The sequence below is a fragment of the Oncorhynchus tshawytscha genome, linkage group LG16 (genome assembly GCF_018296145.1).
Source record: "Oncorhynchus tshawytscha isolate Ot180627B linkage group LG16, Otsh_v2.0, whole genome shotgun sequence".
NCBI classification, from domain to species: Eukaryota; Metazoa; Chordata; class Actinopteri; order Salmoniformes; family Salmonidae; genus Oncorhynchus; species Oncorhynchus tshawytscha.
The window spans coordinates 44148289-44170161 of NC_056444.1; the positions used below are offsets into that span (position 1 = coordinate 44148289).

Here is a 21873-nt window from a genome sequence, read left to right on the forward strand (position 1 = left end):
TTTTTGTATCCAAATCCGGCTTTAAACTTCTTCATAATAGTATCTCGGACCTGCCTGGTGTGTTCCTTGTTCTTCATGACGCTCTCTGCGCTTTTAACGGACCTCTGAGACTATCACAGTGCAGGTGCATTTATTCGGAAACTTGATTACACACACGTGGATTGTATTTATCATCATTAGTCATTTAGGTCAACATTGGATCATTCAGAGATCCTCACTGAACTTCTGGAGAGAGTTTGCTGCACTGAAAGTAAAGGGGCTGAATAATTTTGCACGCCCAATTTTTCAGTTTTTGTTTGTTAAAAAAGTTTGAAATATCCAATAAATGTCGTTCCACTTCATGATTGTGTCCCACTTGTTGTTGATTCTTCACAAAAAAAATACAGTTTTATCTCTTTATGTTTGAAGCCTGAAATGTGGCAAAAGGTCGCAAAGTTCAAAGGGGCCAAATACTTTCGCAAGGCACTGTAATACTGCAGTGTGAAGTGTAACTAGCACTGGGCCTTTTATGCAGCATAGTAACTTATTCAAAAGAGCTTCACATTGGAACAGCTCAGACAACAGGAGAGGAACAGACAAGTGTCTCCATGACTTTTATAGACAGTATATTGCATTGAGGGAGAACATGCATCAGTGCTCCAGGTCCATTGATGAAAGAACAGATGATAATGTGTTAACATGCAAATTAATTAAACAGATGAGGTTTGTGTTTAAAACCTTCATGTTTATATTTATCCATCAGCAAACTAATTGACATGGTAGATTCAGGAGCATTTCGGTTGGTCTACCTGCAGTTACTCCCCGCATAGTCGGGCCAACGGTGCCTTAACAAATGCTGGCTGGGAGCGCGCGGAACTGCATTCATTAAAAATGTTAAGCTCTCACCTCTTTCCATCCCTACTGTCAGCCGAAACTCCCAAGTTGTCATGGCAACCTGTTGGCTGACCTACAGCGGCATGTCTCTCACCATGCCTGCGTGTTATGTGTCTGACATCTTTAATTAAAGGATCAAAAGAAGAAAAAAAACCATCTCAACTCTTTTTGGCCAATGGGTAAAGAAGTTATATTGTTCTCTACTATTGTTCTCTACTATCTACTCTCATCGTTGACTTGATCATGATGATATAATCATTAACGTGGTCAATTAAATACATTTTATCCAGTCATTATATGAGCACAAGGAAAGAGATAGGCCGAACTTGAGTCTGGGCAGAACGGCTCTCTAATCACAAAGGACCACAGTTCAGCTCCTAAGAAAGGAAATAGAGCATTTATTTGCAGAAGGTTAGTCATTCTCCATTGATGTCTTATTGTCCTAACCACAGCATACACGGGGGATTAAGCTCAGTGCCTCTTTGTGTGACTGCAGCTTCTTGTAACCCCCGGACTTATTTCCACCAATTTGCTTTTGAAATGTCGCTCACTGAGTATGGAAGGATCGGGCTGCTCACAGTTGTTATAATATGATGCATATTTTTAGATCAAATATGGGAGATGACGCCCAGAGCTCTAATGAGACAACGACACACCAGCATTGCGGCCTTATCCATCCGCCTCACTTAATATAGACACTGAGAGAAAACCAAGTGTCATAGCCGCATTAGATAGATACATGGGTTTTAAATTGAAAAGTAGGCCCACAAGAACTGTTGCTGTGCTGCTGCTCCAGTTTCAACTGTTCTGCCTTATTATTATTCGACCATGCTGGTCATTTATGAACATTTGAACATCTTGGCCATGTTCTGTTATAATCTCCACCTGGCACAGCCAGAAGAGGACTGGCCACCCCACATAGCCTGGTTCCTCTCTAGGTTTCTTCCTAGGTTTTGGCCTTTCTAGGGAGTTTTTCCTAGCCACCGTGCTTCTACACCTGCATTGCTTGCTGTTTGGGGTTTTAGGCTGGGTTTCTGTACAGCACTTTGAGATATCAGCTGATGTACGAAGGGCTATATAAATAAATTTGATTTGATTTTGATTTGAACTGTTGGAGAAATAAATGTATTTTTTCTCAAATCCCTGCGAGGGCACCTCTGTAAAGTACATGGAATTAATATTATTATTGCACACCGACTTGCTAATGCATTCTGTTTGAAATACATGTGGCGTGTTTGCCATTCTGCAGAGAGAGAGAGAGAGAGAGAGAGAGAGAGAGAGAGAGAATGACCAATTACCACACTTGAAGGAGAGGCTATTTACTACCTGGTGAGATGAGGGAAAATAGGAAATGGCGATGACTGAGGCCACGGCTACCTTTACAGGGCCACTTAAGGGCCCCATTCAATCAAAGTCGTAAGTGGGGTTTATCATTTCCCTATCATTTCCCCCTCTTTCTCTCCCTCTCCCCAGGACCTCACCACACTGGTGGCCAACGGTACCATCAGCAACAAGCCCCCAGTGACCCTACGACTGGTCATCCCAGCCAGCCAGTGTGGCTCCCTCATTGGCAAGGGAGGGGCAAAGATCAAGGAGATCAGAGAGGTGATAGACTAATACAGAACAGCTGCAGTAGTAGGATCTTCATTTGAGCCAGTTTGCTGCAGCAGGAAAATAATCCTGCAACAACAGGAAATGTGAATTATTATGTGGATTATAATTAATGGACATTTTTGTGGAGGCTTATACCTTTTCTGTAAGGGAAAATTAAGTCTGAAATGTCAGTGGAAATTTCAAACTTCAGAAGCCTTTTTAAACTTCAAATACACTTCAAGTAAAACATTTCCTGCATTGCAACTGGGCGATCAAGGCAAGAAACAAGACCCTTAACAGTTAGAAAAAGGCAGCCATTTCACTTGACTGTAGATTGGGGAGTTAGCTAGTTCCTTCCCTGATCAGCCCTCGAGGCCACTATATGCCAGTCTGTTTCATGTCTGGTTTGTGTTTATTTCAAGGGCACCAAACTTCTATAGCAATCTTACACAATATCCTGTGGTCAGGATGCATTATGTCCTCTGATTGTTCTCATAGAGTTGCTCTGTTATTTGATTTTACTGCAAGCTGACTTTCTTTGCAGATCACTACAATTTGTATGCAGGTCTTTGCATCCATCCATCCATGACCACCCAATGTTTAGTGCTAAGCTTTCATATTTATTAGGTCAACAAACCACAGAGGTGGACCCATGTCAGTGTGATTATTAGAATGCCATGTCTTTCTGAATCGGTGTAATCCTTTCTTTAAACTGCTATCATTGACAGAGCACGCAAGCGCAGATACAGGTGGCAGGAGATTTGCTGCCCAACTCTACTGAGCGAGGGGTGACGATATTGGGGAGTCAGGACTCGGTAATCCAGTGTGTCAAGCTCATCTGCACTGTAATCCTGGAGGTAGGGTGACATTTATCTCCTTCTCCCTTTCCTATCCCCCTCACATACATCCATAACCAAGAGTAGAATTCAATCAAACCCACACTCCACTGCCACCAGAGTAACAATAACAATGGTTCTGTATTTTCGTAGCACAAGAGCAATGTTATATTTCTCCTGCCTTGGTATTATCCATAGTGTTGATTTGATTGAATTACTGCCCTACCAAGAATACAATTAGGAGGGGATAATAGAATTGTATTTGCTGGTATACTAACCTGAGCATAAGGGAAATGTGGTATCCTTCCTGAAGAGCCAGCTATAGTTGACTTCTCCTAGGCTTAGTAGACATTAGTCAGGTTCCTCTGGTTTTGACCTTGTTGGATCCTGAGACAAGATAAAAGAACCCTGGCTCAAAAAAACAAACTGACCTGCAGCAAAGTGTGTTTTCCATCAAACAACCGCTCTCTTAAGAAACAGGAGTGGTGGAAAGGGAAGAAACAACGCAAAGGATTATTTCCCTCCAATGCGTTCATGCCGTCCTTTTTGTTTTTGCATTGCAGTTGGACCGGACTGCCTAATTGCTAGTTTGATCCAGTTTTCCAGGGCTTTCTTCAAAGGCTTGCAACTTTCATTTGGATTCTCTTCCAGCGGGGCCTTCTGGATTTAAATTATGCAAAGTTATACAAAGAATCGGCTTTGACTGCTCCCGCAGAAAAGATGCTCCACATTTCCGGAAAACCCTGCATCCTTATGATAAATTATACAACTTCCGGTCTGTTGTTTTAACAATGTTTTTGTTTCCTTTTTTAATTGGCGAGTTCATGAGTTCTCTCTGAATGGGAGTTCTGTCTGTCTGTCTGTCTGTCTGTCTGTCTGTCTGTCTGTCTGTCTGTCTGTCTGTCTGTCTGTCTGTCTGTCTGTCTGTCTGTCTGTCTGTCTGTCTGTCTGTCTGTCTGTCTGTCTGTCTGTCTGTCTCTGTCTGGTGCACGCACCCGTTTGAAATATCCAAAGGAATGTTGAACAACTTGAGCCAAAGGCTGAGATTACAAACTCAAGAACAATCCAATCAGCCCTAAAGAGCTGCCGTTTCAATGGTTGAACTGTTACAGTAAATGAATGACTAATGTCACCAGAAGAAAAACAAAGGAACAAATATCATGTAACTGTCATTAGCAGTTTAATACACTATGTGCTTAATAGTTCAATGCCATTTGTTCAATTTCTTTCCCTCCTACACAACATAAGTGACACAATAGCCAGACTTAAAATGAAACATCCTTCATACATGGTTTGACTTGCATCTGTCATATTTATTTTGGTGATAAAGGTGTTTCAATATCTCACAACACCAGACCCCTTGACCTATGTTTGACTCCCCAGTCTCCCCCGAAGGGTGCTACCATTCCCTACCGGCCCAGCCCCTCCCCAGGAGCCCTCCTCATCTCTGGCAACCAAGTGAGAAAGCCACAAACCCATTTACACCCTTTATAGACGTATCATGTGAAATATAGTCCAGTGTACTTATTGAGGGACTTTAGAGCACTATTCTATGTAAGATCCTTAGTTATGGTACATGATGCACCTCAATGCCACCCCATGACTAAACCCATGAAGATATGAGGTAGTTTTGCTACTTGGGGGTTGTACTGTATGTACAGTATGTGCGTGTGTGTGTGGGGGGGAGGGGGTGAGATTGTGGGTGGGGGTGATGTTAGGATGCATGGAGTGAAACATTTTAGCCACTCAGTCTAGAGACCTTTAGCGTTCGGCTCGACTGCGATGGATCCTGGCTTCTTTGCCTTCCTGCGCTGGTGATCCAAAACCTGTTACAGCATATGAGCTGTCTGAGCATTACTCTCAAATGTTTGATGTGGTGTTGTGTTGAGATAGTGCTCATAATGACATATCAAATTAAAGTGCAGGGTGAATCTATGGTCAGAGGAAGATGAAGCTCTTTAATGAATCCAGAGCAGTGATAAGGAGTGTTTGTGTAATTTGTCAGAGGATAAACAGGAATGGGAAAACAGGTGAGAGAGTTTGACATGGAGCTCCAAGAACCACTCGGGACTTATTTGATCTAAGGAAGGAAGAAAACATTAATATATGTTATTTTAAATTTCAGTGGAACCAAAGGGGTTTTCAGTGATACATTTCAGTTGGAAAATGAATGTAGTCAGTGGGAATTTCTCATATTTGTATGGTATATGATGTTGAAAGTGCTCTAGCAGGACACTTTAAAAGGCTAGTTCTTGTTGATTAATTACATGATTTTAGCTTATCCTAGATAAACTGAGTTTACAATATGTAATTCATGAGCTAACTAACATTATCTGGTCAAATAAAGGTAAAGAATAGTAATAATGTGGTTTCCCTGTGTGTGTTTAGGTGTTTGAGGCATCAGACTTTTCCCCCCACCCTCTGTACTCTCTCTCCCAGGGTGGTCTTGACCTGCATCAGGTGAGTGTCAGAAGATCTGATGTCACCAACACCTATAATGGTGAATCGTTTTCATTTTCATACCTCAAAAGTGGTCTTAAAGGGCAATTTCATTATCTCCATCACAATACCAGTGTATATGTGGAAATGGTGCATTTCTACGTTTTGTAGATAAAAATATAAAGTTAAAAAGTTCTATCCGAAATCATCATCAACAGTTAAAACATTTTAAAAGCAGTGATTTTCACTGTAAGATTCACGGGTACATGGGAAGAAAGAAAATGCACTCCCTCTGGCTAGAAACTCATTGCAGGTTTTGAAAATTACAGTTTTTCTTACTTTTAGTCCTGTTCTGTGATGTCACAGAAGCCTTGTTTAGGATCTTTCTTTATAACTACAGACGACACATACAGTGCCTTCAGAAAGTATTCATACCCCTTGACTTATTCCACAGCCTGAATTCAAAATGGATTAAATAGATGTTTTTCTCTTGCCCATCTACACACAATAACCCATAAGGACAAAGTGGAAACACGTTTTTAGAATTTTTTGCAGATGTATTGAAAATGTAATATAGAAATAGTTAATTTACATGAATATTCAGACCTCTGAGTCAATACTTTGTATAAGCACATTTGTGACTCGTTTCATGAAACTAGGCGTTTGTTGCAGGTCACTACATCACAGGAGAGGCATTTGAACGTAAACTTTTTTATATAAAAAATGTTGTTTATTGGCCTTCTGGAAATTGTAAACTTTCATGTGCCTTAATAACAGACTTGTATGCCATCTGTAAATATTAATACAATTGTTAAAATTACAAGCCTAGTTGGTTTAGCCACAGAAAAAGTTGGCAACATTCCCGCTAGCCATGATTGGCTGAGATAATGAGTGGGCTGGGTATGCCGAGAGATGAATTGACATTGGTTTGCCATATAGCAATCTTCTGTCTATTTGGGCTGGTCAGTATGTGTAGGTAATCCTGTCTAAAGCGGCTTTAAAAAAACATGTATCACGTAGTAGAACTGCGTAAGGGTTGCTCTCCACTTTCTGGAGGACCGAGTTTTGAAATCAGCGGAATTAGAGTATGATAGCTAAGGAGACAGAGAAAACACCTGTGTGCGGATTGCATCTTCAAACTAAGGGCAACCATGGCATCCGCGACATGGAGAAGAATCCGCCCATGATTTACACGGGTAAATTACATTTTTGTGGTTGCTTTGTGTGATGTATTGTTATCTCTACCTTCTTACACTTTGTGCTGTTGTCTGTGCCCAATAATGTTTGTACCAGGTTTTGTGCTTCTACCATGTTGTGTTGCTACCATGTTGTTGTTATGTTGTGTTTCTACCATGCTGTGTTGCTACCATGTGTTGCTGCCTTGCACTATTGTTGTCTTAGGTCTCTCTTTATGTAGTGTTGTCTCTCTTGTCGTGAAGTGTGATTTGTCCTATATTATATATATATATATATATATATATATATATATATATATATATATAATTATTTTTTTAAATCCCAGCCTGTCATGCCCTGACCATAGAGAGCCATTTATTCTCTATGTTGGTTAGGTCGGGGTGTGACTAGGGTGGGTAATCTAGGTTATTTTATTTCTATGTTGGCCTGGTATGGTTCCCAATCAGAGGCAGCTGTTTGTCGTTGTCTCTGATTGGGGATCATGTTTAGGCAGCCATTTCCCCACCGTGAGTTGTGGGATCTTGTTTATGTGTAGTTGCCTGTGAGCACTCCATAGCTTCACGTATCGTTTGCCTTTTATTGTTTTGTGCGTTTCACGTCAATAAATATGTGGAACCCATATCACGCTGCGCTTTGGTCCGAATGTTCTCATGACGATCGTGACATAGTGTTCTTACCTGACTTGCCTAGTTAAATAAAGTTATTTTTTTATATAAAAATAAAAAAATCAGATATTGCATGTTTCTAGTTTTGACAGAAAGTCATTTTTATTTTAAGGTCAATTGTACTGTTAGCTAACTAGCTACGCTAGCTGTATGATCGTATTATTCCTTTCTCAGAGCCATTTGCTTTGCTTGTTATAGCCTAAATTTAGCTAGCTAACATTGATCCTGGTTGGTTAGCTACCTGCAGATTCATGCAGGGTAGTAATGTCATGAGTTGGTATTATGGTTCATTGTTAACCTAGCTGGCTTAGCCACTATGCCAGTAACAATTTCAATAGAATGTCATTGCAACAGCTGTTGATATTCATAGCTGGTAAATTCACTCTGGCTATCTACTCAGATTCCAGAGCACTCTCGTCTGCGTGTGCCAGAGCACAGAATAAATTATGAATTTACGAACGCTCAACACTCATTGAATATGGCCGGTGTCAGTGTAAATTGTTTCCAGCAGCACAGTTGTGGTCACCAGCGCTCTGGATAACATAACAGCCTAACCAGCTCTGCTAGGGCGAGTAAAATGGTCAGTGAGCTGTACTCTTATTTGTGTCTGGAAGAAGCTAGCCAACGTTAGCCAGTTAGCTTGGGTGCTTGCCTGTTATTGTTAGGACAGAATGCTTGGATTAACCCATAAAGAGATGGGTGGGGCTAAAGCTTAAGAGCATGTGAACGATGAGGTTACAAGTTCATCAACTTTCAAAGTAGACTTACTTTCCCATTGTTCCTCAAATCCTGTGTATGATATACCATGTTGTATCTCTGTCTCTGCTTTTATCCAATGTAAAAAAAACACAATTTTAAATTTTGCTACATAAGACCGAATCAAGGCGGTCGGTCACATTTGGCAGCAATTACAGCTGTGTCTTTCAGGGTAAGTCTCTAAGAGTTTTCCACACCTGGATTGTGCAACATTTTCACATAATTATAATTATTTTTGAATTCTTAGGCTCTTTCAAATTGATTGTTGATCCTTGCTAGACAATCATTTTCAGGTCTTGCCATAGATTTTCAAGTAGATTTAAATCAAAACTGTAACTCTGCCACTCAAGAACATTCACTGTCTTCTTGTCAAGCAACTCCAGTGTAGAATTGGTCTTGTGGTTTGGGTTATTGTCCTGCTGGAAGGTGAATTCCTCTCCCGGTGTCTGGTGGAAAGCAGACTGAATCAGGTTTTCCCCTAGGATTTTGTCTGTGCTTAACTCCAGTCCGTTTCTTTTTTATCCTGAAAAACTCCCCAGTCCTTAACGATTACAAGCATGCCCATAACATGATGCAGTCACTAATATGCTTGAAAATATGGAGAGTGGTACTCAGTAATGTGTTGTCACACCCTGATCTGTTTCACCTGTCTTTGTGATTGTCTCCACCCACCTCCAGGTGTCGCCCATCTTCCCCATTGTCCCCTGTGTATTTATAGCTGTGTTCTCTGTTTGTCTGTTGCCAGTTCGTCAAGCCTACCAGTGTTTTTTCCTCTGCTCCTGTCTCTCGATTGTTCCTGTTTTCTTGTTTTCCCGGTGTTGACCTCACTGTCTGCCCTGATCTTGAGCTTGCCTGCCATCCTATACCTTTGCCCCACCTATCTGGATTACTGACCTCTGCCTACCCCTACACTGAGCCTGCCTGCCATCCTGCACCTTTGCTCAACCTCTGGATTACTGACCTCTGCCTACCCCTACCCTGAGCCTGCCTGCCATCCTGTACCTTTTCCCCACCTATCTGGATTACTGACCCCTGACTGCCCTTTAAACTCTTACTTCCGGCGCCGACAGAGATGGCCGCCTCGCTTCGCGTTCCTAGGAAACGATGCAGTTTTTTGTTTTTTTACGTGTTATTTCTTACATTAGTACCCCAGGTCATCTTAGGTTTCATTACATACAGTCGAGAAGAACTACTGAATATAAGATCAGCGTCAACTCACCATCAGTACGACCAAGAATATGTTTTTCGCGACGCGGATCCTGTGTTCTGCCTTACAAACAGGACAACGGAGTGGATTCCATGCAGCGACCCAAAAAAAACGACTCCGAAAAAGAGGGAAACGAGGCGGTCTTCTGGTCAGACTCCGGAGACGGGCACACCGTGCACCACTCCCTAGCATTCTTCTTGCCAATGTCCAGTCTCTTGACAACAAGGTTGATGAAATCCGAGCAAGGGTAGCATTCCAGAGGGACATCAGAGACTGTAACGTTCTATGCTTCACGGAAACATGGCTCACTGGAACGACGCTATCCGAGGTGGTGCAGCCAACAGGTTTCTCCACGCATCGCGCGGACAGAGACAAACATCTTTCTGGTAAGAAGAGGGACGGGGGCGTATGCCTTATGACTAACGTGACATGGTGTGATGAAAGAAACATACAGGAACTCAAATCCTTCTGTTCACCTGATTTAGAATTCCTCACAATCAAATGTAGACCGCATTATCTACCAAGAGAATTCTCTTCGATTATAATCACAGCCGTATATATCCCCCACCAAGCAGACACATCGATGGCTCTGAACAAACTTTATTTAACTCTCTGCAAACTGGAAACGATTTATCCGGAGGCTGCATTCATTGTAGCTGGGGATTTTAACAAGGCTAATCTGAAAACAAGACTCCCTAAATTTTATCAGCATATCGATTGCGCAACCAGGGGTGGAAAGACCTTGGATCATTGTTACTCTAACTTCCGCGACGCATATAAGGCCCTGCCCCGCCCCCCTTTCGGAAAAGCTGACCACGACTCCATTTTGTTGATCCCTGCCTACAGACAGAAACTAAAACAAGAAGCTCCCACGCTGAGGTCTGTCCAACGCTGGTCCGACCAAGCTGACTCCAAACTCCAAGACTGCTTCCATCACGTGGACTGGGAGATGTTTCGTATTGCGTCAGACAACAACATTGACGAATACGCTGATTCGGTGTGCGAGTTCATTAGAACGTGCGTTGAAGATGTCGTTCCCATAGCAACGATTAAAACATTCCCTAACCAGAAACCATGGATTGATGGTAGCATTCGTGTGAAACTGAAAGCGCGAACCACTGCTTTTAATCAGGGCAAGGTGTCTGGTGACATGACTGAATACAAACAGTGCAGCTATTCCCTCCGCAAGGCTATTAAACAAGCTAAGCGTCAGTACAGAGACAAAGTAGAATCTCAATTCAACGGCTCAGACACAAGAGGCATGTGGCAGGGTCTACAGTCAATCACGGACTACAGGAAGAAATCCAGCCCAGTCACGGACCAGGATGTCTTGCTCCCAGGCAGACTAAATAACTTTTTGCCCGCTTTGAGGACAATACAGTGCCACTGACACGGCCTGCAATGAAAACATGGGGTCTCTCCTTCACTGCAGCCGAGGTGAGTAAGACATTTAAACGTGTTAACCCTCGCAAGGCTGCAGGCCCAGACGGCATCCCCAGCCGCGCCCTCAGAGCATGCGCAGACCAGCTGGCCGGTGTGTTTACGGACATATTCAATCAATCCCTATACCAGTCTGCTGTTCCCACATGCTTCAAGAGGGCCACCATTGTTCCTGTTCCCAAGAAAGCTAAGGTAACTGAGCTAAACGACTACCGCCCCGTAGCACTCACATCCGTCATCATGAAGTGCTTTGAGAGACTAGTCAAGGACCATATCACCTCCACCCTACCTGACACCCTAGACCCACTCCAATTTGCTTACCGCCCAAATAGGTCCACAGACGATGCAATCTCAACCACACTGCACACTGCCCTAACCCATCTGGACAAGAGGAATACCTATGTGAGAATGCTGTTCATCGACTACAGCTCGGCATTCAACACCATAGTACCCTCCAAGCTCGTCATCAAGCTCGAGACCCTGGGTCTCGACCCCGCCCTGTGCAACTGGGTACTGGACTTCCTGACGGGCCGCCCCCAGGTGGTGAGGGTAGGCAACAACATCTCCTCCCCGCTGATCCTCAACACTGGGGCCCCACAAGGGTGCGTTCTGAGCCCTCTCCTGTACTCCCTGTTCACCCACGACTGCGTGGCCACGCACGCTCCAACTCAATCATCAAGTTTGCGGACGACACAACAGTGGTAGGCTTGATTACCAACAACGACGAGACGGACTACAGGGAGGAGGTGAGGGCCCTCGGAGTGTGGTGTCAGGAAAATAACCTCACACTCAACGTCAACAAAACTAAGGAGATGATTGTGGACTTCAGGAAACAGCAGAGGGAACACCCCCTATCCACATCGATGGAACAGTAGTGGAGAGGGTAGCAAGTTTTAAGTTCCTCGGCATACACATCACAGACAAACTGAATTGGTCCACTCACACAGACAGCATCGTGAAGAAGGCGCAGCAGCGCCTCTTCAACCTCAGGAGGCTGAAGAAATTCGGCTTGTCACCAAAAGCACTCACAAACTTCTACAGATGCACAATCGAGAGCATCCTGGTGGGCTGTATCACCGCCTGGTACGGCAACTGCTCCGCCCTCAACCGTAAGGCTCTACAGAGGGTAGTGAGGTCTGCACAACGCATCACCGGGGGCAAACTACCTGTCCTCCAGGACACCTACACCACCCGATGTTACAGGAAGGCCATAAAGATCATCAAGGACATCAACCACCCGAGCCACTGCCTGTTCACCCCGCTATCATCCAGAAGGCGAGGTCAGTACAGGTGCATCAAAGCTGGGACCGAGAGACTGAAAAACAGCTTCTATCTCAAGGCCATCAGACTGTTAAACAGCCACCACTAACATTGAGTGGCTGCTGCCAACACACTGACACTGACTCAACTCCAGCCACTTTAATAATGGGAATTGATGGGAAATGATGTAAATATATCACTAGCCACTTTAAACAATGCTACCCTATATAATGTTACTTACCCTACATTATTCATCTCATATGCATACGTATATACTGTACTCTATATCATCGACTGCATCCTTATGTAATACATGTATCACTAGCCACTTTAACTATGCCACTTTGTTTACATACTCATCTCATATGTATATACTGTACTCGATACCATCTACTGTATCTTGCCTATGCTGCTCTGTACCATCACTCATTCATATATCCTTATGTACATATTCTTTATCCCCTTACACTGTGTATAAGACAGTAGTTTTGGAATTGTTAGTTAGATTACTTGTTGGTTATTACTGCATTGTCGGAACTAGAAGCACAAGCATTTCGCTACACTCGCATTAACATCTGCTAACCATGTGTATGTGACAAATAAAATTTGATTTGATTTGATTTGATTTAACGTGTCTTTTGCCTGCCCCTGTTGGATTAATAAACTGTTGTTACTTCAACTTTGTCTGCATCTGGGTCTTACCTGAAACGTAATAGTTGTATTGGATTTGCCCCAAATATAACATTTTATTCAGGACAAAAAGTTAATTCCTTGCCCCATTTTTTGCAGAATTACTTTAGTGACTTGTTGCAAACATTGTATGTACAGGCTTCCTTCTTTCATTCTGTTCATTAGGTTAGTATTGTGAAGTAACTGCAATGTTGTAGATCCATCCTCAGTTTTCTCCTATCACAGCCATTAAACTGTATAATTGTATTAAAGTCTTCATTGGCCTCAAGGTGAAATCCCAAGCGGTTTCCTTCCTCTCTGGCAACTGAGTTAGGAAGGACACCTATATATTTGTAGTAACTGGGTGTAATTAATAACTTCACCATGCTCAAAGGGATATTCAATGTCAGCTTATTTTTTTACCCATCTACCTATAGGTGCTCTTCTTTACGGGGCATTGGAAAACCTCCCTGGTCTTTGTAATTGAATCTGTGTTTGAAATTCATTATTTGACTGAGGGACCTTACAGATAATTGTATGTGTGGGGTACAGAGATGAGGTAGTCATTCAAAAATCATGTTAAACACTATTATTGCACACAGAGTGAGTCCACGCAACCTATTATGTGTCTACTAAAGCTCATTTTTATTCATCAACTTATTTAGGCTTGCTATTAGAAAGGGGTAGAATACTTATTGACTTTTCAGCTTTTAATTTTCACTTAAGTCGATCATGGTTATTGATCCTGCTGTATCTCTTCTAGTGATAAAAATATGACAGTATTACCAATGATTTGACATTGTTTCCTGTGCTTAGAGTTGATTGTGTCATTTTGGTGCATAATAGGGAATTGCGTCTAACGTCTCCATGGAGTGGTAATACTAGCCAGACTGCTGCCGACGGTCAGAATTGAGTTTAGCTAAGTGCTGTCTGGCCTGACAATGGGGATACATGGACACCACCCTGACTTATGAGGGATGAGGAGCAGCGAAAGAGAGAGTATGGGTGGGAGGAGAGAAGAGGAGAGACAGGAAGGGGAGAGAGAGAGAGAGAGAGAGAGAGAGAGAGAGAGAGAAATTACAGGAGGCATGTTACAGAGTATGAAGGTTGGTTAAATGGCACTCTGCTGTGAAGATTGCAGACCCCTGATGATGTCCAATCTGGACTGAAGTTCAATCACATTGAAGATGCTGGAAACACTTTCTATGTGCAACATGTTGTGTAATACATTACGGATGCATTTTATGGCATTATATAGCCTGTTATAGAGCCACAAGCTATACATTCCTATAGCAAGTGTATAATACTCAATAACCACTTTGCAATACACAACAAATGCATTTTTGTATTTGCTTCCACACACTTAGCCATTGTTGATGTAGTATATTGTATAAATATTACATATGTCAGTGATGCACTTATGTACACTGTCTTCTAAGTGGTTATTAGCATAACAATGTGTTTTTTACTGTCATTTGCCTAATGCAGAGTGATCTCTTCCAGGCCTACTCTGTACCAAACCAATATGGCATTCCACATACAGAGGTAAGTGGGGTTATATAGACAGCAGTTCTATATAGTAACATAACTATCCCACTGTCATTTTTTATGTAGCCCTTTCATGCAGTCAAATTACCACGTGGCCTTATGGGTGGAATATTATTCATATTTTTCATAATTTCATAATGAATAAACGTGTTTTTTTAACAGTTGAAAATCCGGTGTTTGATTATATTTCAGTTTTCTGTAATATACAGCATATAAAGTGTAATATTGCGATGAGAATTCAAAATGGAATACATTTCAACTCTATAACTGACATGGTACATGTGTTTCATTTTTTGTAACCCCATAACTATGTGTGTGAGGTGTATACATTTGTTTCAAAGTAGATTTGTTTAAGACTACCAAGAAACACTCTGTGTGACCCTGCCCACTGCAGTGAAAGTTGAACATATATTTTGGATGCTCTTTCTTCCTGTATCTCAGTTGGCCAAGCTACATCAGCTATCCATGCAGCAGAACATGCAGCAGAGTCCCATGTGCCAGCCGACTACAACCGTTCTCCCTGGTATGAGCTTACTTTATTTAGCCCAAATGGCAGTCAAATACATTTAACAGTGAGTAACAATAGTCATAAAAGCTGTAGGAGAGGTAGGGATCAGAAAGCATGCAGCAAAACAGAACCTGATGTCCTCTCTTGATGGCTGATGTTAGTCCACAGCGAACATGTTCCACTAACTACACTACAGCTAGATTTTGGCTTGGCACTTACTGGTACTGTAACATTTACTGCAGCGGCAGGTAGCCTAGTGGTTAGAGCCAGTCACCGAAAGGTTGCTGGATCAAATCCCCGAGCTGACAAGCTAAAAATCTGTCGTTCTGCCCCTGAACAGGGCAGTGTTCCCCGGGAAGGCTCTCATTGTAAATAAGAATTTATTCTTAACTGACTTGCCTATAAAGTTACAATTAAATACCCCCCAAAAATGGTCTTATATTCTATTAGTCATATTTTAATATCATCTGCCAAATATCAGTACCATCAACAGTTTGTCGGGGAAGGATGAGCTGCAGGGACAGAACATATCCTGTTACAACAATACTAAGTGAAGGGATCCATGTCATCAACTCAACTGATTATGTGCTTGTGGCGGTGAAGATGAGAGGAAGCTCCCTACAGCTCTTCATATTTGGCAGTGAAAAGGGAACGTATTATAAGAAATGATGTGTTCCGCCACAGTTCCAGAGAGCCTGGAGAAAGGTGGCGTGTTAAACATAAGTCTATTCAAATGGAAATGAGCTGCTTAGCTAAATCTAGCTGTTATACCACCAAATATATATATCATTATGCTGGTTTCAGTGGAGGCTCTGCTTTGGGGAGGATGGCTCATAATAAATGCTGGAACGGTGTGAATGGCGTGGCATCAAACACAAGGAAACCCTGTGTTTGATGTTGTTGATATCTTTCCACTTATTCCTCTTCAGCCATTACCACGTGCCCATCCTCTCCAATGAAGGTGCCACCAACCTTATGTGGCTGGTTTGCTTGACCTGCAAACCACATTTAATGTATGAAAGGGATTGTTAAGTTACATATTTTCTCTCACTAGGGATGGACTCAAACTCCCAGACATCGCAGGAGCTCCTTATTCCAAATGACGTGAGCAGTTAATTGAACATAATATTACATTCTACATTTAAATGATTTTTTTTTCAGATATCCTCTGGGTTAAGTCTATTCAGAAGGTGAATTGAACTTCCAATTAAATTCTAGGAAATTTGAAATATACTCATTGAAAATAATTGCCGCTTTTCAATCATTGAATGTGAATTGAAATGAATCTCCTAAATTGACTGAATTTAAATGGAATTTACCCGCAACCCAAAATGCTGTTATTCAGAACAATCTACTCTAGGCTTCATTCCAAACAACACATCAAACAGCAGCATAAGCAGAAATATCACATTGCACGTAAACAACTCATAGAAGCAGGTGACACCAGCTAGACAGATGCTCAAGGGTTGAAAGCGGGCGAGAGACTGTAGTCTTGGGTAACTTCAAAGGAGAGAAGGGGATACATCTTGGCAACATACTAATTATCCAAGTCATTATAACCCCAGACGAACCCAAGGTCGTTGTGATTTTGAGCCGATATGGATCCCCTGGTGTTATTGTCTGGGTTCCAGTTGCAGTATCTCGGAGGGACTCCCATGAATACCCAGTAAATCCTCTCATGTTCCCTGACCTACTTAGACACTCTCTCTCTCTGCTGTCAAAACAGCCAATGAAAAAACAGCCAGCAATTCTCTCCCTCTCACTCAGACGCCGCATGTGATGCCTCTCCAATCAGAGCAAAAGACAGAGATGCTGGAATACATTCGTACATTCGGAAAGGAAGACTACTCGGATTGTCCTCTGTGATGATCTAGCACTGGCTGTCTGACTATTTGAATGGATCAGAGACTTCATGTACTCTACAGTCTTGAAATGAATCACACCATGACAGAATGCAATAAGCTCTCCTATTCAAGATTACATGCCAACCAGACATAACTGTTGGACAACGTTTTTCACCCCAGCAAACCCTTAAATACCAAACCTTCCAATCCATCAGTGGAATGGCTGGTGCTGTAGAGTGGGGTACATGACTGGGACAGCTGAGTCTAAGCTCTCTCTCTCTCTCTATCTCTCTCTCTCTCTCTCTCTCTCTCTCTCTCTCTCTCTCTCTCAGAATCAGAGCAAAAAACTGTAGGATTGAAGATCCATTCTTAGAGGTGCAGTGGGAGTTTTAGGCTGGGTCCATCTCAATAGTCTGAAACAGCTTCCTCTCCTCATCCGCTTATCTTGATCTGCACTGATCTGAATACATAGCAGAGGTAAAAGCAATCTGTGGACATACGAGGCATTTGCTTTCCCCTGTCCTACCCTTCCATGGGACTGCAGCTGAAGAAAAGGAGATGAGGTAAATAGGTCACATATACTATTGAGATGCAGCCTTAGGGTACAGAGAGAGGGGCATTGAGGAAGAGCTTAGACATGGTCAGCAATATACTGTACTTCTGCCTAGGGAAGATTTAGCCTGGATAAAAATGGTGACTCTCCCACCACATCCTTCTTCCTGTGTCATTTTCCAAATGACTACTTCAGCAGGATTTCTAAGATAATATAGGCCAGTTACACAGTAGCAGCTGAGGTGAAACAGTTGAGGTGAGGCAGTGTTACTGTACTGTGTATGCCCTGCTTAGGACTGGTAATCACCAGTGTATACAATGTTCTATTTGCTGCATGGTATTTCCCTTTCTCTACACTAAATCAGGAAGCCCCTAGAGCTCCTACACATACCTCTGAAATTGTCCCTTCAGACATTCAAAATGAGCCTTCTACTCCACATTGTTTTTGGATTACAATGGTCTAAACATCCCCAGTGTGTGTGTGTGTGTGTGTGTGTGTGTGTGTGTGTGTGTGTGTGTGTGTGTGTGTGTGTGTGTGTGTGTGTGTGTGTGTGTGTGTGTGTGTGTGTGTGTGTGTGTGTGTGTGTGTGTGTGTGTGTGTGTGTGTGTGTGTGTGTGTGTGTGTGTGTGTGTGTGTGTGTGTGTGTGTGTGTGTGTCGCAGGGGCCACTATCAGTCATCCATCATTAAACTGCCAACACACACATACTGGGGATACTCCATCACTGTCAAGGCCTCTCACCGTATATCTGACAGCATTTTTATTTATTTTTTTATTTAACCAGGTAGGCTAGTTGAGAACAAGTTCTCATTTGCAACTGCGACCTGGCCAAGATAAAGCATAGCAGTGTGAAAAGGCAACAACACAGAGTTACACATGGAGTAAACAACAAACAATAAACAAGTCAGTAACATAGTAGAAAAAAAAAATCTATATACATTGTGTGCAAAAGGCATGAGGAGGTAGGCAATAAATAGACCATAGGAGTGAATAATTACAATTTAGCAGATTAACACTGGAGTGAAAAATGATCAGATGAACATGTGCAGGTAAAGATACTGGTGTGCAAAAGAGCAGAAAAGTAAATAAAATAAAAACAGTATGGGGATGAGGTAGTTAAATTGGGTGGGCTATATACCGATGGACTATGTACAGCTGCAGCGATCGGTTAGCTGCTCAGATAGCAGATGTTTAAAGTTGGTGAGGGAGATAAAAGTCTCTCCAACTTCAGAGATTTTTGCAATTCGTTCCAGTCGCAGGCAGCAGAGAACTGGAAGGAAAGGCGGCCAAATGAGGTTTTGGCTTTGGGGATGATCAGTGAGATACACCTGCTGGAGCACGTGCTTCAGGTGGGTGTTGCCATCGTGACCAGTGAACTGAGATAAGGCAGAGCTTTACCTAGCATAGACTTGTAGATGACCTGGAGCCAGTGGGTCTGGCGACGAACATGTAGCGAGGGCCAGCCGACTAGAGCATACAGGTCGCAGTGGTGGGTGGTATAAGGTGCTTTAGTAACAAAACGGATGGCACTGTGATAAACTGCATCCAGTTTGCTGAGTAGAGTATTGGAAGCTATTTTGTAGATGACATCGCCGAAGTCGAGGATCGGGAGGATAGTCAGTTTTACTAGGGTAAGTTTTGCGGCGTGAGTGAATGAGGCCTTGTTGCGAAATAGAAAGCCGACTCTAGATTTGATTTTGGATTGGAGATGTTTGATATGAGTCTGGAAGGAGAGTTTGCAGTCTAGCCAGACACCTAGGTACTTATAGATGTCCACATATTCTAGGTCGGAACCATCCAGGGTGGTGATGCTAGTTGGGTGTGCGTGCAGGCAGCGAACGGTTGAAAAGCATGCATTTGGTTTTACTAGCGTTTAAGAGCAGTTGGAGGCCACGGAAGGAGTGTTGTATGACAGCATAACCGGCAGCATAACCCTGCCTCTGTGGCCTGACACCCTGCACTCACCCTTAGACCCTTGGAATAGACTCTGATCTTTAGGCCTAGCATGATCCTCCGGCCTTGGCCATTGTTCTCTAGAAACAGAAACTGATAGAAAGAGGATAACATCTTCTAAGACCCAATATAAACACATGTCAGTATCTTGTGAACTAATGTCAGCAAAAAGACACTACACAAACCGTCCGGATTATACTGTAGATCATGTTTTGAATTATTTTCCTATTCCGTTTTCCATTAGCCAAGAGATGCTTCTCTTCTGGGTCGTGTTTGGGAAGTGATTTGTTTGGAAAGTTGCCACGGTGATGGAAATCAATAACCTTTTAGCTACTCAGATTAATAAGAGGCAAATTTGCCGACTCACGCTACTCTGTCTCTTTTACCGGGGCACGGCGCACTGCAATTAAGGAAGAGGTTGGAAAAACAGTGTATTTCACATGCGTGATAGATGACAGGGCCATAACATACAAGCAATGTGATCACAATGTTTAGAGAGGAGTGCATTTCATACACAGACCATAGAAGACCAACAATAGCATGTAAGCACATTCTCAACACAAGCTTTTGCAATTATTGTTAGCATTTTTAATCATCATTAATAGTTAGCATCATCATCATCAACACCACTTTCATATAGCCTACAATAGCTTTGTTTGATGTATTGCAATATTGAGACTCTTGAAACAACTGTCAATGTAATAAATAACTCTTAGGCAAATCTCTGCTTAAATAGATATCCACTGGATATAGTTGTCCATCCATCCATCCATCTATTGTTCTATGTCTTGCAGCTGATAGGCTCGATCATCGGCCGACAGGGCACTAAGATCAATGAGATCAGGCAGGTGTCGGGGGCTCAGATAAAGATCGGCAGCCAGCTGGACGGAACCAATGACCGACACGTGACCATCACTGGCACACCAGTCAGCATCAACCTGGCTCAGTACCTCATCACATCCTGGTAAGGCCATTGGCCAATGCGATCCAGGCTAACCAATCAGCCGGAGAGGGATTTGGCAGGTAGAGGGAATTCTGTTTCCATAACAGGCCAGGTTAAAGGTTAAATAACTTGGGGATAGGCAGTGATGAGGTCATTGTGCTCTTGTTCTGGTAATAACCCCTTAGATAATTCATACACCTGTATTGTATTGCATTGTACTGTATTCTAATATATGGTATTGTAAGCCACTCTTCTCTCTCCATAGTTTAGAGACAGCTAAATCCACGGCCCAGGCAGCCTCCATGGCCACCCCCAACATGGCTGACCTTAATATGGTCTTCACACATCCCGCTCCCCCGGCCTCCTCCCCACACCGCCTCCACTCTGGCAGCCATGGGTACCCTCTCTCCCCCACCCCCATCATGGGCCACCCCTACGGCGCCCTACCCTTCTCCAGTCTGTTAGGGGTCAAGTCTGTCCCCTTCCTGACTCTCTCCAGCCCCGCCCCCCAGGTCGCTGTCACCGCCGCCCCTTCCCACGCCTCCCTGGCAGCCTACACTACCAAAATCTCCTCGGCCAACTGCATCAAGAAACCCGACAGGCAGAAGTTTGCACCCTACTGATGCTACATACTACACGTCGCTAACCTTCTTCTGAAGGCTGAAATTAAGGACAACTGTCTCTTATGGCTACATCTCAAATGATACCCTATTTCCTACATAGTGCACTCTATGGTGAATAGGGTGCCATGTGAGACTTGCCCTATGTTCTTCCAATCACGCCCTGATGTAGCCATATCTGTTGCCAGAGATTATCTTGGCTGTACTTTATAATTCACCACAAGGAAGAGACCAACAGAGATTTGGATGAAAGCTATCATAAGGTATACTATACATGACACATATAGATGATTTGTGAGTTCCCCATGCATTTATGGACCGCTTTCACCCCCACCTCATTCTACTGTTATTTATCACTCGTATAGAGCACAGTCCTAACTTGGGAAATGCACTAACTTGGAATTTCATGTAAATCATACACTGATGTAATGGTAAGTGTGTATCTCTCGAGTTAGGAATAGGCCCAAAAGTATTTATCCTTCAGTATAATCTGATACGGATGGCTGCTCAACTGTATGATGCTTTTATACAATGTCTGTGATTGCTTCTTGAAGTTTTTAAGAAAATCTGTAAATGTTTGGGAAGAAAAATATTGTGTTTTTTTATGCCTTTGTGTTATAGCTAGTACTGTACTGTTCAGTGTTATGTTGTTTTGTTGGGTTTTTTGAAATGTGCAACTAGTTTTTATCTTGTTTCTTTGTATTGTTTTGTTTATTAAAAGTATTTGTTTCTTGAGGTAGCTGAAGGTATGCGTCTCCCTTTAAATTCTACCTTTGTCCATTAAAGGTGGAGTCTGCAACTTCTTTGTTGCCTGTGGTAACCAGAAGAAATGCTCAAACAGTCAATGTGCAAACAAAAACACACTCAAAACAAAAGCCAGTCAGTGTGCTCCAAACATACTGCAAAATACATGAAACACCCTAGTAGTGGTCCTGCTTTTCTTTTTTCTTTTACAGATAATCAATATTTT

The 21873-nt window shown here is 42.7% G+C and overlaps 1 protein-coding gene across 2 annotated transcripts in view; it reads left to right on the plus strand.

Moving 5' to 3' along the window:
* The window catches only part of LOC112215715 (poly(rC)-binding protein 4), a 57795-nt gene extending 36153 nt beyond the window's left edge, over positions 1–21642 (plus strand). The window contains exons 6-14 of one of the 2 annotated variants that reach the window (XM_024375030.2): positions 2347–2478; positions 3195–3323; positions 4686–4760; positions 5691–5762; positions 14424–14480; positions 14925–15006; positions 16046–16095; positions 20135–20304; positions 20549–21642. In XM_024375030.2, coding sequence (XP_024230798.2) covers positions 2347–2478; positions 3195–3323; positions 4686–4760; positions 5691–5762; positions 14424–14480; positions 14925–15006; positions 16046–16095; positions 20135–20304; positions 20549–20906 — 1125 coding nt within the window. In that variant the 3' untranslated portion in view covers positions 20907–21642. The remainder of the gene's footprint in view (positions 1–2346; positions 2479–3194; positions 3324–4685; positions 4761–5690; positions 5763–14423; positions 14481–14924; positions 15007–16045; positions 16096–20134; positions 20305–20548) is intronic. The other variant, XM_024375031.2, reaches the window with a different exon arrangement.
* Positions 21643–21873: the final 231 nt, after the last annotated feature.